Below are 15719 nucleotides of genomic sequence, written 5' to 3'. Positions count from 1 at the left end.
AGGGCTTGGAGTAACCTGGGACAGTGGAAGGTGTCCCTGCCATGGCAGGGCTGGCACTGGGTCTTTGAGGTCCCTTCCAACCCAAACCATCCTGGGATTCTGTGGCTCTGTGATGAACCTGTGCTTTGGAGAGAAGGCTTAGCTTCCCAGTCATCCATCCACACAGCTTCATCAGCCCTGGCTATCCTTTCAGGAGATGCAGCTTTTGTTTTAAATTACCCTGGCTTCCTCAGCCCCTTCCCATGAAGGGTTATCTTGCTACCAGACCTACAGCATTCAGCTGTTTGCAAATAATTGTCCTTGTTAAAAAGCAGCCCACAATAACATTTTCTACATATTCCTAAGAAACCCATATGTGAAATCACAGTACGCTGGCACCACACAAACGCCTCAGTCCCTTATAAAGGCTCCCATTCTACACTCAAAGCTTTCAAAAGCAGAGCTGTTCTCAGGTGCCACAAATTTTATTAGTTTAAAAACTCTGTGCACTCCTCTAACACAAAATCGTGGACTGCAGGGTTTAAGGAGCCCATTCCTGCCTGACCACCTTAAATATTTGTGGTTAGATCTGGCAGCTCCCGTGAAACCAAGCACACACACTGACATTCTGGTGCAAGCTCCCTGTCTGGAACTGCACACTGTGCTGGGAGCAGGGAACTCAGGCGAGCACAACTGCATAATCAGACTGACATACAATCAACCTTTTCATTTTAGAAAAAAAAAAAAACAGGAGAAAACCCTTCTGTCCCCCGGAGTGCACCCAGCAGACAGGCAAGATGATAAGCCTGTGGTGACACAGTGTGACAAGTAATTGTGACATGTCCCACTGTGGCTCTGTTGTTGTCCCCACAAAGCCCCTGACACAGAAGAGTGCTGAGCAGACCTGGCTGACAAAGGAGGAAGCAAATCCCAGTGATGATTACCTGTAAAATTTCTCCCACAGCACAAGAAGTCACTGACAGAATTCATCACATAGGATTTCAGTGAAAGAAACAGTTCAAGTTTTGAGGAAGAGTAGAAATTATTCTCCACAGCCTGCTTTGCCAACAGAGAACAGCTCTGCTTTCCTAACAAAAATCTCAAAATCTGACAAAGGAGGAGCTTCAACAACTCAGCCAATAACCTCTGCTAGAACAGGCTGTGAGGATCACTACAGACAACTTGTCCTCCTGTGCCACTGACATTAAATTTGCATTTTATCTTGAAATTGCAAACTACTTCATGTTGGAAGTACTGCCTGGCCTGGGAGAAACCAAAGGATTCCCACAAGATGGCTGTGAAGATGGCACATACATTCATGCTTTCAACCCAGTTAATATCTTCCAAAATATGGACACTATAGCCCAGCATCAAGATCATGTTTTCCCTCAGTGAGAGCAGACCCAGCGACCACAGACAAGCCTGGAGCCTTCTTGTTCACACAGCCACAAGTCATTAAATGTTTCAAGAGTTCCTCTTCAACTGATAGCAAATAAGAGGCTTTTTGAGACTTACTTTGAAATATTTCAGCAATTTTACCCATTGTAAACAATGCTGTAAAAACTGAAACTGCTATTTCAATTATTTCTGTTTTTTTCTTGTAAAAAAATGTCTCTCAAAACCAAATATCAGAGGAAATAACAAAGAAGCTTTTACACCAATGAAAAAAAACCTTCCCTTGCTGTATCTATTGCTCAATCACAGCAGGACAGTGATAGTGACAGGGCATCAGGAAGTGAGAAACTAGAAAAGAATGATGCTGATTTGATCAGCTTCATTTGGTTTCAGTTAAATGAAACAAAATGGGAACATATCTGAAATAAGACTTTCAGGTTGAACTTCTTTCAGGCTGGACAGCTTTTAAAAATGCTGCAGTTCACTTACAAATAAATGTTATGGAAATAAATCAGTGCTTTATGACACACTGATCTCTAAAAATAACCAAGTTGTGTGTGAGCTGCTTGTTATTGCCTTCACTGTGTGATTTCCATTCAGGAAAAAGGAAAGCAAAGCCAACAAAATATTTAAGCTAAATTACTGATGACTAAATTACTCTCCTAAGCAAAGAATCAAAGCAGTGAAGGCCAACTTACCGTCTCTCCCCGTTATGTTCAAACTTTATCCTGACATCATTCTGCAGGAGAAAGAACAAAAGGTGAGCTCACAATCAAACTCTGGCACACACAACAGCACACAAATGCCATATTATGATTTTAGTATTTTAACTTTCTCCACAGAAGCTGAAGCAGATTGTGGAAATGAGTGGCTGACACATGGACACAGCACACGAGGAATGGAGAAACTGCTGCAGGAGAAAGAGAAGGAGAGGGGTAAAAACTAAGCTGTAATTTTTGTAAACTGGCACTTCAACAGAGGACATTGAAATAAACTTTAAAAAAAAATTAATCTTTAACACTGCATGGGAAAAATCTGAAATTCAGTCCTAACTGCTTATTAATCTGAAGGCAATTTTCTTTAAGCATGCTCAAAGCATGCATGGCAGAAAACAGAGAGGGAATGTGCTACATTTTTTATTCCTACTCCTACTTTAGAATTTGTATTCCTATTTATTATTCTTTATTCTTAAGACACGGACTAAATCTCTGCTTTTGCAAAAATGCAGCTCCTGAAACTTGGAGTTACAAACAGGTTGATTCTGTGTCACCTTTTAAAGTTCCAAGGTTTTATCACCTCCACATGATATTTAAAAGCACTGACTGTGCAACCTGTGCAGTCACTGTAAACTCAGAAGATGCTGGGTGGCATGCAAGAGTCAACAAGCTGAACTTTCAACTCTGGACATTGAAGTTCAAATCCCAATTTAGGTCAGAAAGATAAAAATAAAAGGGAAAAATCTACTCTGATAAGACTCCATCATTTCTGCTGCACAATTTATGTGATTGGAATAGATTAAGCCATCTGTGAAAGCCTCAGACAATAGGCAATCATACATCTAGGAACTTCAAAAAAAAACGTGGCCAGGAAATGCTCTTTAGCTGGAGGAAGTTTCTGGCAGGCCCAGTGGTCAAGAATGCAGTTCAAAAGGACCCACGGAGTCCCTGGGAGCACACGGAATTCCTGCAGCATGGAGGGACAGCATGGACCAGAGAAAATGACCTTCCCAATCCCAGCAACGGCCAGCTGCAGGTGGGTCACTCACACATAACTTTAAAGAGTGGTTTTTCAGATGTGGGAAGAGAAAGAACTTAGTCTAGAATTGCTCCCAAATGAAACAAATTCTAGAGAACCCATTTGAATTGATCAGTAAAGGAACAATGCCACAAACAGCACAGGAGTAACATCCTACAAAAGATGTCTAGCAGCCAACTCCTGATCAAAAAGGTGTTCTTAGACATTGCTTGAAGGAATGATTGCTTTGTATCAGGGTTTTCAGGAAAGCAAGGCTCTGGTTTGGCTTTAACATTATACTACTTTAAGTAGCCCGGTCTAAAGGAACTAAACAGGACAGTTTGGATGAAATGGAATTCACACCATTTTTCAGATTAAATTTCTGACCTCAGGTGTGATTTAGGCCCTGGAGCAGCCCAGTGACATAGCTCTCACCAGCTGAAATTAGACAACACTAAAGGATCCCCAGGGCTCTTTGGAAGCCTCTCTTTTACTTGCTGGTACTCAAGCAAACTCCAACCTTTTCCTCAACTCCATTGCTTGCTTTGAAACCTGTAATTTGGAGTAAAGGAAAAAGGGGATGGAATTTGGCATTTATTGCTTCATTTTTCCAAAAGGACCTGACACTGCCCATTCATGTCTATTTATCAAAGACCTAAGAAAAGGTGTTCAGAGTGATCTTGGTGCTCCTGTTCCAGAGAAAGCCCAGAGGAGCTACACATCCAGTGCTTGCAGTTTCCCTTGAAAGCAGTGAACCCATCACTTCTTAAAGCAATTCACATAAACTGTCCTGAGAGATGATCAAAAAGGCAAATCCAACTTTATCACTTCATTGTTCCAGTTCTAAGACGTGGTATCATAAATCACAATTACGGATTTTGATTTAAGGATTTTGATTTTACGGATTTTGATCTCTGGATTTCTGTTTCAAAGTGATTTCAAAAGGATTTTGTACTACTCCATCTATGGATTTGTCCAACACATTCAAGGAAACCCCAGATCCAGTTGAACAAGTAGATTATGAGCAGGCAAAGAGTAAGGAAGACAGACATGAACTTCAAAGCCTGCTCCAAAAAGCTTAAACCTGTAACAGGAATAAAACTGAGAAGAGTTATTTTACTGACATAGGAAACTTCTCCTGTTCATGTCAGTCTTGCTGCCAGTAACTTGATTTGATTTTGAATGACAGTAATGGACAAACAGTTTTTGACTAAAATTGTTGCTTTTGCTTTGAGCATTTCATTTAAATGACATTCAGCATCTCCAGACAAAGCTGCATTATTCTGTCCTTCCTTCCTACCAGAACATCAACACCATTGTTTTCTCCATGAAAAAGTCTGGAGAAATGTGGAATGAACCGAACAAGACCTCAAAGCATTGAGGTCCTCCTCACCTTGGGAGTCACAGACTGGTTTGGGTTGGGAGGGACCTCAAATCCCACCCAGTGCCACCCTGCCATGGCAGGGACACCTTCCACCCTCCAGCCTGGCCTTGGGCACTGCCAGGGATCCAGGGGCAGCACAGCTGCTCTGGGCACCTGTGCCAGGGCCTGCCCACCCTCCCAGGGAGGAATTTCTTCCCAATATCCCATCTAACCCTGCCCTCCTGCAGCTTAAGGCCTTTTCCCCTAGTCCTGACCCCACAATAAAAGTGCTACACCAGGACAGAGTCAGGGAAGAAAAGCTTTCCCTGCCTGCCACCTGCTTAAAGGAACTCCATAAAGTCACTGCACACAACTTGAAGCCATACTCCTAATTTATAATTGCTAATATGGAAATGAAGTCAGTTTTCTTACCGGAATTTTTTTTTCTTCCACTGCAGAGGCACACTGGTTCATTATTGCAGGGCTGCCCAAGAGGGGGGGACTGCTGGCATTGTGTTTTTTCTTTAAAAAAAGAATAAAGTAACTTTAAAAAATGGAAATATGACTGTGAAATCAGAAAGCCACTTGCTAAATTTTTCAGCTGGGCAGACCAAACCCCATAAAAAACACATATGGGGAGAATGCAGTATACATACATGTATAATGTAATATATATTGAATATTTTATTAAACTACATGAATGTATAGCATATAATATATACAGTTGATATGATATATGAAATTCATTAATCTTATATAAAAATATAAAAAGTAGAAAAACTACCATATTTGCCACAGCCTGAGCAGGATCAAGGAGCTACTTCACATCTGATGCTTTGGCTGTTGGAAGCACAGGACAGAGCCAAGGATGTGAGCCAGTCAGATTCTCTGCCCACCTGCTCTGGCCCTTCTGCCCCCAGGTCACCAGTTCAGGCATGCACATACTGGCCCATTACCTGTCTGTTGGAGTGAGCAGTGTCTTTATTCTTCATGGTGTCATAGCCAGGCAGCCGGTGACGCCGGCCCATCTGGAGTGCCACCAGGTCCTTCATGATGGACTTCAAAGCCTCTTGTTCATCTGTGATGCACAAGAATTTTAGGAGTAAGTTGTCTGAGTGAGCACAAATCATTTCTGCACCTCTGGCGCTTCTACACTGGTTTTCTGCTGGCTCATAGAACAACAATCCTTTTTAGGATCTTTGCAAATACATTGTGATTTAATTTAGTCATAAAAAAGCCCAAACTTAACTGAATATCATGACATAATAAATTGACAGATAAATGTTAAGTCACTCGTCCAATATCACAGAAGGATCTGGCCAGAGTACAGATGAGAATGAATATCCCCAGCTCCTAATTCTGTTCAAAAGTCTTCACAACAAACAGTAAACCTGGACAGATTTGCTAGACCATCACAGGTCATTTAGGAAGGGCAAACTGACGTGCTTCTGCCAAGGAAAACCCGGTAGAAGTCTGTTCTTTCCCATTTTATATTCTGTTAACTCTGAATTCTTGCCTGCTAGTGGAACAAACCACGGCCAGTAGAAAGAGAAATGAAAATCTGGACGAAGATTCATCTTGGAGTATCTGTGAACACAAATCCACTTGCACTGATTGCCCCAACACGTTCCTCTCTTACCTCAGAACAAGCTGATGGAATAAAATTCAAACCATTTTATGAGATTTCAAGATCAGCACTAGGAACACTGTCTGCTGGCAAAGTACAATGCAGCAGGTTCAATTCAAGGCTTCTTGCCTTGCAGCAATATAAAAACACACATTGATTTTTTTTCTTGTATGTTCCACTGACTAAGAATTACTTTCTGGAGATTCCTGATGTAACCAATTTCAAGTATTCTCTCCCACTGCCTGTTCGTTTTGAGAAGCAATACTTAGCAGAACTTTGTGCTTAGAGAAAAAAACAAAGATGTAAAAGGAGAGAAATGCACAGTAGCTGGGCTGTGATGGATGGCAGATGAAGGTCTAAAAGCTATGGAAATTAATCCTTTCCTTGAGCAAGGGTAACGACCCTAAATTCCTTGATACTGCAAAAGGTAAAGGAAGCTGCCAAGTGAAGTTCTGTCCAAAATGGGACTGCACTGGGCACTTGGCTGCCAGGCACTGTGCCACAGCTAACAAAGCAGCACCTCATGCTGTCACTGCTCCTGGCACACTCCTGCCCTCTGGATTGCCCGGCTGCTGTCTCACATATCAAGACTCAAAAAGGTTTTAGGGATAAAGTGTTGTTTCCTTGGCAAATAATACACTCGGTTAAATCCTTCCTGATATTAAGGCATTACTTAGGCATGGAATTTGAAGCAATGATTTGATCAGCTCTGGACATGCCCAGGAGAATCTGTCCTTTCCAAAAGAGTTTGGGAGGACCTGAACCTTAGTTTTGAAAGAAAAGCTTTTTTTTTGATAATTGGGACTTCTAGAAATGATGTGAGCCAGACAAGGTTATCACAGCCCTACTCCCATGATGGTGTGTCAGGTGTGCAGTGCCTGATATGCACAGCTCCTCCTTTCTTCCCTCACTATGTCACTTTGAGAAGTTTGAATTGAAATGAGCATTTCTGAAGCTGATTTGTAAGTAACTGAAATTTAATTTTAAGAATCCACCACGGCTCACACACTCATCCCTGATTCATGGCAATGGTTTGATGGGTAATCACTTGCATTTGGAAGAGCTGTCCTGGGGACAGCTGCTGGACACCAAACGATGGACTGGCTCCCACTGGTACTTCTCTGTAAAAGGGACTCAGTGGGACTATTTGTTTCTGCAATTTCGTGTCCTGCATTTGTTCACGAGTCTTTCCAAAGCAGTAAGCTTATGTTTTATGCAGAAGGCTGGCTTCATAATTAATCAGTGTCTGAATAACAAACTAGATTTTCGCAATGCTTAAAGATGACAGATGTGGAACACACACGGCTTGTAAAGCACGCAGGGAGCAGATCCTGCTACAAGTTAAAAGCAGAACAGGAAAAATGCACCTCTTTGTAAGGTGGAAACATCTGAAAAAGTCCCAGTCAGAACAGAAGTCACATTAGGATTATCTTTGCTAAAACCAATAGTTTCTGTTTTAGCTTTCACAGGATCCCAAAATGGTTTGGGTTGGAAGGGACCTGAAAGCTCATCCAGGGACACCTTCCACTGTCCCAGGCTGCTCCAAGCTCCATCCAGCCTGGCCTTGGGCACTGCCAGGGATCCAGGGGCAGCCACAGCTGCTCTGGGCACCTGTGCCAGGGCCTGCCCACCCTCCCAGGGAGGAACTTCTTCCCAACATCCCATCTATCCCTGCCTTCTGGTAATGGGCAGCCATTCCCTGTGTCCTGTCCACCCAGGCACTTGTAAAGTCTCTCCCTGCCTTTCTTGCAGGCTCTCTTCAGGCACTGGAAGGCAAGTCTTAACTTGGTCCTGAGAGCACCCAACATCTGAGATACATCCACTGTGGACTCCAGAATGTTATACCAGAAACATCAAGCCTAGACCAGATCATGAAAGGGAAGGAAAAGAAATCTCCCAATGCATTTGCAGAAGGTGTTAATTACAGAAAAAATCTTAAAAAAGGAACGCAGAGCAGAGAATATAAAAAAATCCAAATGAAAACCCACCAAATCTCTGCTGTCCAAGACAAGCCAAATGAGACAATAACCACATTGTGGCAGTGGAGAAGGGAGAGCACTCCTTGACATTCCAACTGCATGTGAAAGAAGCAAGCGGTGTAAGTAACACAACCAAAGCAAGAGGCTGCTTTTTGAGAAGCACATCAGCCAAAGGAAATAAGTGCTGGGATCTATCTCAGCACTAAGTAACCCCTTGTGGGATGAAAATCTGAAGAAACAGCTGTGAATGAAGCTAAAGTTCCAGGTAGGCAATGGCACAACTTTTTCCTTTTTTTTTAAGTTTCCAACTTTACAGTTGAACATTTAACCTTTTACCTTTACTGGAGTGCCTCCAATTTACTGGTATTCTTTCATTTTGATGGTATTAAGAGCAGCCTTGGAGTCACCTGGCAGACAAAGGCTGAAACCGTGCACAACAAAATACTACAACCTATGGCCTGGAATATCCCCGACCTTCCTACCACCCAAAACACTCAGGGAAGAGCTGGGCTACAAGTTTTCCACTACAGTGCAGTTTGGGTTTGGCCAGATACCAGGAGGATGAAGAAGAGCTTGTCTTGGCAGAGTTCCTTTGGGCAAGAAGCAAACGAGCTAAGAAAGCAGTTTATAACTGAGGGCTGATGACAAGAAATCAAGTCCATCAAAGAATATGTCTGGGAATAAGAATTCTCCTCTAAACAGAATCATCACTGGAAAACAAAGATCAGTGGTTGCAATGGCTGGCTACAGGTGTTCCACCCCAGGTTCCAGGCTGTGTGGAGTCAGCAGTCACTCACTTGTGGCACAGAGGACACATCCAGCCAACTGTGTGTTCTTTATTACAGACTGTAGCTCGGCTATGAAGAGAATTTATTTACTAGCTGAGGCAACTTGTGAATTTACAACACAAACTCTGAAGGGCAGCATCTGGCAAACACTAGAGCTCGATGCTGTCAGGCACAGGGTGGGATTGTTGGGGTGTCCTGAGCAGGACCAGGAGCTGGACTCCACCATCCCTGTGGGTTCCTTCCAACTCAGGATATTCTATAAACCCCAGTTAGTGCCCTGCAAGGTCTGTATCTTACTCACTGCGGTCATTCTACTCCAAAATATTATTTATCTTCATAAAATGGCAACAGTTAATGTTCTAACAAAGGGGATGGAACAACTACAGGTGAGTTTGAATCTTATTATACATTTTTTAGTAGTCTTACACTGAGCTGTTGGTGCCCTACTACTAAACCATACATCCTGTAATTCATCCCTATGTTGATGAGGTAGGACATGACAGAGCATTTCTCTTAAAAGGATAAAATGAAGTCAAATACTGATCTGAGCTGTATCTGGTGAGGACAGCAGTGTGATGGATTTAATGCTGAGAGCATGAGCACTTCTTTAGTTCCATCCCAACACAGGATTTCCATAGGCTGACTTGGAGAAGCATGTGGAGCAGCATTACATTAATCACACAATGCAGAAGCTGCTACAAATGAAAATGAAGCAATTTTTGGAGCACTGAGAGACCCTGTTTTGCCTGGTCTCCAGTCGGTCTGGGAAACACAGTTCTGCTTTGTGCAGGAAAGATGTTGTCCAGGAAATGCTTTTCATGTTTTAAAAACTACACTCAAGGATTTTTATAACTTCGATAAAAGCGAACTGCTGCTCACAGAGAAAGTTGTTCCTCTCCACAAAGCATTTACTTCAACCAATCCGTGGTTTGTTACACAGGTCTGAACAAGTCAGAAATGGAAACAGTTTAGAAAAAGAAAAAAAAAAAAAATCAGAAAGTTAGAAGAGCGAAAGTATCTGCATATGTCTGTGAACCCCCCTTTTCCAGGATCATGTTTTATATGGTGTCACAGTGGGACACGTGATGCCATTTTGGTGTAAAAGAGAAAGAAGTGACCACATCTGTGTATTTGTTATCTACCACCACAACAGCAAAGCTGGCTTGGGCGAGTGATTGGCAGATCTGGGGACAATGAGGAAATTTTAGACAAATTGTCTCTATGTTAAAGGTCTCAAAAAAGCCTTGAAAAGAGTTTCATTTTGAGTCCTTTGCTGCGGGCAGTTTTAGTGGTACCAAAATGCTGCTTTAGGAAATCGCAAACGACCCCGGTTTGTGGAGTGAGAGGAAAAATCAGAGAGCTCCATCCTTGCAGGATATATTCAGGGTCCCTGTTCTCATTCACGAGTCAAGGGGGAGGAGTGGGCTTTGGGATTTGAGCCCATCCTGACCCGCCGGGCCGCGCTCCCTCCCGCGGCGTCGCTGGGTGCGTGTGAGCCAAGGGAAGGAAGTGACACAGGCAGGAAAAGCCAGCGGGGAGCGGGGAAGGCTGCAGGGAGCAGGGCCTGCACCCCCAAACCCTGCACAGCTCAGGGATGCACATCCCCGTTTTCCAGCCTGCCAAGGAGTGAAACAAACCCCAGGAATTGTCCCGGCCCTGCAGGGCTCGGAACCGCTCCAGGTGAGCCCTGGCTGAACCACTGGAGCTCCTGCAAACTCTGGCATCAGCCACTCCACGTGCCCTCCAGGTGGGTTATGAAACACCAGATTAAAGAAAAATCAGAGCGTGATATACAGCCCACTGTCCATGATTAATCAGATTATTTGATCACAGTTGCTGAATGAATTTAGGTTTTTTCCCATTACAAAGGGAAAATCTGCTTGCAGCTCTGCCATGATACACACAATGCTACAGTGGAGTGGTCCATGAAATTGTTACTTTTTCATTCTGCACTCACATGTTTACAAACACAGGTCCAATTGCTACTGGAAGACACTTTCATGGAAATCCAAGTTCTTACTTCTAAACCATTTTAAGTTTATGAAGCACCCTGCTGCTCTAAACAGAGTGGATTACACTATTCCTCTCTGTAGCAGAGAAATCTAGCGATGGATTTGCATGAATTTGTTGTATTTACCAAATCAAATCAGAGTACAGAGATATTGGAGTAGTTGTAGAATAACATTTGCAATGCTTTTGGAATTCAAAGTATAAAAGCTAATTATGCATACAGACTAAACGAAGGAGAGTCTTAGAAAACTAAACTTGGTTGTTGGGAAGAAACGTTTAAGTTGTAGCCCATGAAGCCATGAAACTCCAGACTTAGAAAAGCAGGAATTTCCTTGCCAATATGCAAGTATGAGTAAGTTCTGGTTTAGAGCAATTAAAAGTTTCATTCTAGCACCTCTCTTTAAGCTGAAAAAGGAATTAGGAAGAACAAGACCCCCTCCATAAGCAGTTCTTTATACAGGACATACGATCCAAACCCAGATTAATTTGAATTAATCAATCACATTCAGTCATGGCAGCTCCTCATAACGTTTTCCTCTTGAAAAGGAGTTCTTCCAACTCCTTTGCTTGTTTTTACATGTTGCTGTCTGGGCTAAGAATGGCAAATGAGCACTCGGGGGGAGCTCCATAAAAGAAAACCTGTTTTGATGGACTCCCAAGCTGCACTTAATGCTAAAAATTTCTCCAATTAAGCTTGAGCGCAACAATTCCCGTCTCAAGAAGAGCCAGCGTCTGGAGGCTGAGAGCCCCCGAGCCGAGCCCAGCCCGCCGCGCTGATCCCGGCCGGCGGGGCACCGCACCGTTCGGTAAACGCCGACTTTTTTACCATTTTAACCAAAATCCTTGAAAATCCACCGTTCCCCCGCGGCGCTGCCGATGCCCGGGCCCGCCCGGCGCCAGGAGCCCGAGCGCCCCCGGAGCGGGGCCCGGAGCGGGGCCCGGCCGAGCCCCCGCGCCCCCTTCCCGCCCGCAGCGGCCCCGGCCCGTGACGCGGCCCCGGCTCCTGGGGCTTCTCCGCCGCTCCTCACCCATGTCTGCGGGCGGCGGCCCCGCTCGCGGCGGGCGCTGCGGGACGGCGCTGTCACCGCCGCGGCTCCATGGCGGCCGGGCCGAGGGGAAGGGGGGGGGAGGGCTCAGAGCCGCCGCCGCCGCCGCCACATTCCCCAGGCCCCGCGCCGCCGCCTCCTCCCGGCGGCCGCGCTCCGGGAGCGGCGGGCGGGGGCGGGAGGGGCGCGGGCGCTGCCGGTGCGGCCCGGTGCCCCCGGTGCGTGAGGGCCGGCCCCGCCGCCGCCCGCAAAACAAACCGCTCGGCGGCCGCCGCGCACCCGCCGCCTCCTGCCAATCACAGCGGCACCCGCCGCCGCCCGCCAATCAGCGCCGCCGGGGCGCCCACCCGACGGCGCTGCTGGCCAATGGGCGCGCCCGCAGCCGCGCCGCCCGCCCCGCCTCCCCGCGGAGCCGGCTGTCAATCACGGGGGCCCATTGCGCCGCGGCAGAGCCACGCCCCCCCCACCGCCCGTCGGAGGCGGGGTATTACAGACCACGCCCATCTGGTGTTGTCAATCAGAGTGACGGACGGCGGCGCGGCCACGCCCACGGGCTGGGAGCGGGGCCGGATCCGAAAGGAAAAGAAGAATTTGTGCAGCTTGTGCTGTTTGTGTTGTTTGTTAGTGCTGTTTGTGGTGCTGTTTGTGCAGTTTGTGCTGTTTGTTTGTGCAGTTTGTTTGTGCAGTTTGTGCTGTTCGTTTGTGCAGTTTGTGTTGTTTGTGTTGTTTGTTTGTGCTGTTTGTGGTGCTGTTTGTGCTGTTTGTGCTTGTGCCCCTGCTGTACCTGCGCTAAAGCCCCTCTGCGAGCCGAGCCGCAGGGCTAATGCGAAGAAATGTTCCCTTAAAATTAACTGATTTAATGAAAAAGCTGATATAACTGATGTAATGAAAAAAATCATGCTGGACTGGGTCTGATGCAACTGCCGGGTAACTCCACGCACCGTGTGCTGCTGTCATCACCCAGTCTAAGCCAGGAATTCTTCTCTGAATCATGAATGCTTTGGGTTGGAAGGGACCTTAAAGATCATCTCATTCACCCCTCTGCCACAGGCTGTGTTGAAATCAAATCGTACCTTTTAAATCGAACCAAACCTTCTAAACCTGCCCCTTTCCCCCGCTGGTCCCAGCTGCAGGGTGCTGTTTTCATGGTGTCCTTCCCACCAAAGGGACGGCAGAAGGGGTTTGGTGTTTTGAAAAGAAGCCCAGCCCCGATTCCCTGTTGCGGCCAGGGCCGCCCTGCAGCTGGGAAACCCACCTCGAGCAGATGTCTCAGCTGCTGCTTCTCAACGTGCCAAATCTCTGGCAGGGCTCTGCTCACAAACAACGCGGCAGCGACGTCAAAGGGGTCACGGAACCTGGGCAAGGCACACGGGGAAGAAAGCTAGACTGGAAAGGGAACTTGCTCCCAAGTGTGAATCTACACATCAGGAGGAATTTGGGTCTTAGTCAAAACATGACAGCATTATCTGTAACATAATTGATTTTTTAAAATTTTTATTTAACTGTCGAGGTAATAAAAAGCTCTTAGAGTGTCATACCAGGTGGACACAGAAATAGGAAAAGGGATCCACAGACCCAGGCACCTTCCTTTCTCAATACAGGTCTTGTATTTGTGCTATCAAGCTGGCAGCTTTTTGTCCCTGTTCCAGTTTGAATTCCTCTCTCATTTGACAGCATCATTATTGATCTTGGAACCACTTTTTGACATGCTTCTTCACAGCTTCATGATGGCTTATCACTTTCCTTTATCAACCACCAAATCTCAGCTTCCTTTCCTCACTAATTTCCAATAAAATACTCTTGGTATCCTCCACAGATTTCTCCTTGTCCATAAATTCACATCCTTGCGCTCTCTGCTGCTACATTTAATCTCATCTCTATTTCTCACTCTTCAGTCATCCCATCTCCAAGATACCCCAGTTCCCTCACATTATTGAAGCCTCCCACTTCTGTTCATCACCAAATTTGATTTTAATGCTTGCTCTTTGTGCCAGGATCATTACAAAAAGTCTTTTCTAAGAGAGGGAAGAGCCCACCCCATGCCCTGGGAGGCAGAAATTTCCTATCAATTCCCCACTGCACCAGCCCTGATTTCAAACCACTCCATCATCACCTCACCATTTGCTATCTTTACCTGTCTTGCCCTGCTAAATGAGAAAGATTCCATGTCCTTTGAGTAGAAACTTGCTTTCCTGAGTCCAAAAGATATTAGAGCAGCGAGTGGCAGCTTGTGACAGGAGGCAGCAGCTCCTGGCAGATGGCAGGAGACACCCACCCTGGTGGAACTCGCTCTTCCCATCTCCAACTGCCCGGGGTGTCTGGATCTCACTGAAGCTTCCCCGCACCTTTTACCAGATTGAAAATAGAATGATTTGTCCTTAACAGCTCATCACTTCACCCACCTGTCAAGCCTAATGTGTAAACTAACAATTTTATCTCTTGATTTGTGGTTTCCCCACTTTACAGACATTCTCGCATCACTATCTACATGCAAGTGCCATCAGGACTTTTTTTGGACCACTACAGACCCTCACACCGTTTTTTTTTTTCCCCCTTGACAAGCTGGTAAATCCTTCCTGAACTGGAATCCAACTTTCTACCAAAATAATTGCCCCTTTCTTGTGTAACTTGAGAAAAAAAAAAAAAAAAAGAATAATTCCTTTCTGACTTTTACTGTGTACTTAATACAGCATTGGTTTTGTGCATAATCACAGAATCCCAGAAGGGTTCGAGTTGGAAGGGGCCTTAAAGACCCCCCAGTGCCACCCCTGCCATGGCAGGGACACCTCCCACTGTCCCAGGTGCTCCCAGCCCTGTCCAGCCTGGCCTTGGGCACTGCCAGGGATCCAGGGGCAGCCACAGCCAATCTGGGCACCTGTGCCAGGGCCTGCCCACCCTCCCAGGGAGGAAATATCCCATTGAATCCTTCTCTCTATCAGTCTGAACCCAGTTCTCCTTGTCCTGCCATTGCAGTTCCTGATGAGGATCAGGTTGTTTGTTTTACAGCAGCTGATATTCCGTGGTTTTCCACCTGGATTGTCCACATCCTTCCAAAGCTGCAGCTTTCCAGCAGAGAAGCTTCACTCCTGTGAACAGCAACTGCAGAACATACTTAATTCTTGAATTTATTCACATTGTCCGATGCCATTTAATGTAAAATCATCAGTAAAGATATTCACAGAGACTCTCCAGGAGCTCCTATGTTCCCAGTCAGCCCATTTGTTTAAAAGGAACTTTATAAGGCCTAATTGTTTAATGCTGTCACGCAGCATCAACTAAGAAAAGGAAGTGCAATCCCTATTTTAGGGACTTACGGGCATTGCACAGAGAGACAGTGACTTGTTAAAAGTTACACAGGAAGTCTGGAGTAGACCTTTGGGATTTAACTCCTGGCATCTTTACCTAGTGTCTTAATCACTATGCCATCATTTTATTTTCTATTTTGGTAGTATTTCCATTTTCTGAAGCGTACCTGACTCAAAGAGCCCCTTTTCCTCACTATCAGATGTACTATTTCTTCTTTCCTTCCTGCTTCCCTTCTTGTTTAGGTAGACACATCCTTCCTGGGGAGCTGAGCAGGCTCCAGGCTGAGCCTTGTCCCATGCCAAAACTTCCTTATGCTACATCTTGGACTCTGCAGCCACAGAAGGGAGCAAGGAGGAGAAACCCTGTCAACAGAACTGGAGAATCCTTCAATGGTTTGGGTTGGAAGGACCTTAAAGCCCATCCATGCCAGCCCCTGCCATGGCAGGGACACCTTCCACTGTCCCAGGTTGCTCCAAGCCTGGCCTGGGACAC

The 15719-nt window shown here is 45.6% G+C and overlaps 1 protein-coding gene across 1 annotated transcript in view; it reads right to left on the bottom strand.

Annotated features, from left to right (window-relative positions):
• Window positions 1–12089, bottom strand: part of MAP3K3 (mitogen-activated protein kinase kinase kinase 3) — a 34829-nt gene extending 22740 nt beyond the window's left edge. Inside the window, exons 1-4 of the mRNA XM_054000026.1 lie at window positions 11904–12089; window positions 5428–5549; window positions 4904–4993; window positions 2073–2113 (exon numbers count right to left, since the gene is read on the bottom strand). Of these exons, the coding sequence (XP_053856001.1) occupies window positions 2073–2113; window positions 4904–4993; window positions 5428–5549; window positions 11904–11907 (257 nt within the window). The 5' untranslated portion in view covers window positions 11908–12089. The remainder of the gene's footprint in view (window positions 1–2072; window positions 2114–4903; window positions 4994–5427; window positions 5550–11903) is intronic.
• Window positions 12090–15719: the final 3630 nt, after the last annotated feature.

The sequence above is a fragment of the Vidua macroura genome, chromosome 27 (genome assembly GCF_024509145.1).
Source record: "Vidua macroura isolate BioBank_ID:100142 chromosome 27, ASM2450914v1, whole genome shotgun sequence".
In the NCBI taxonomy this organism is placed as follows: Eukaryota; Metazoa; Chordata; class Aves; order Passeriformes; family Viduidae; genus Vidua; species Vidua macroura.
This window is presented reverse-complemented; position numbering and strand designations above follow the sequence as displayed.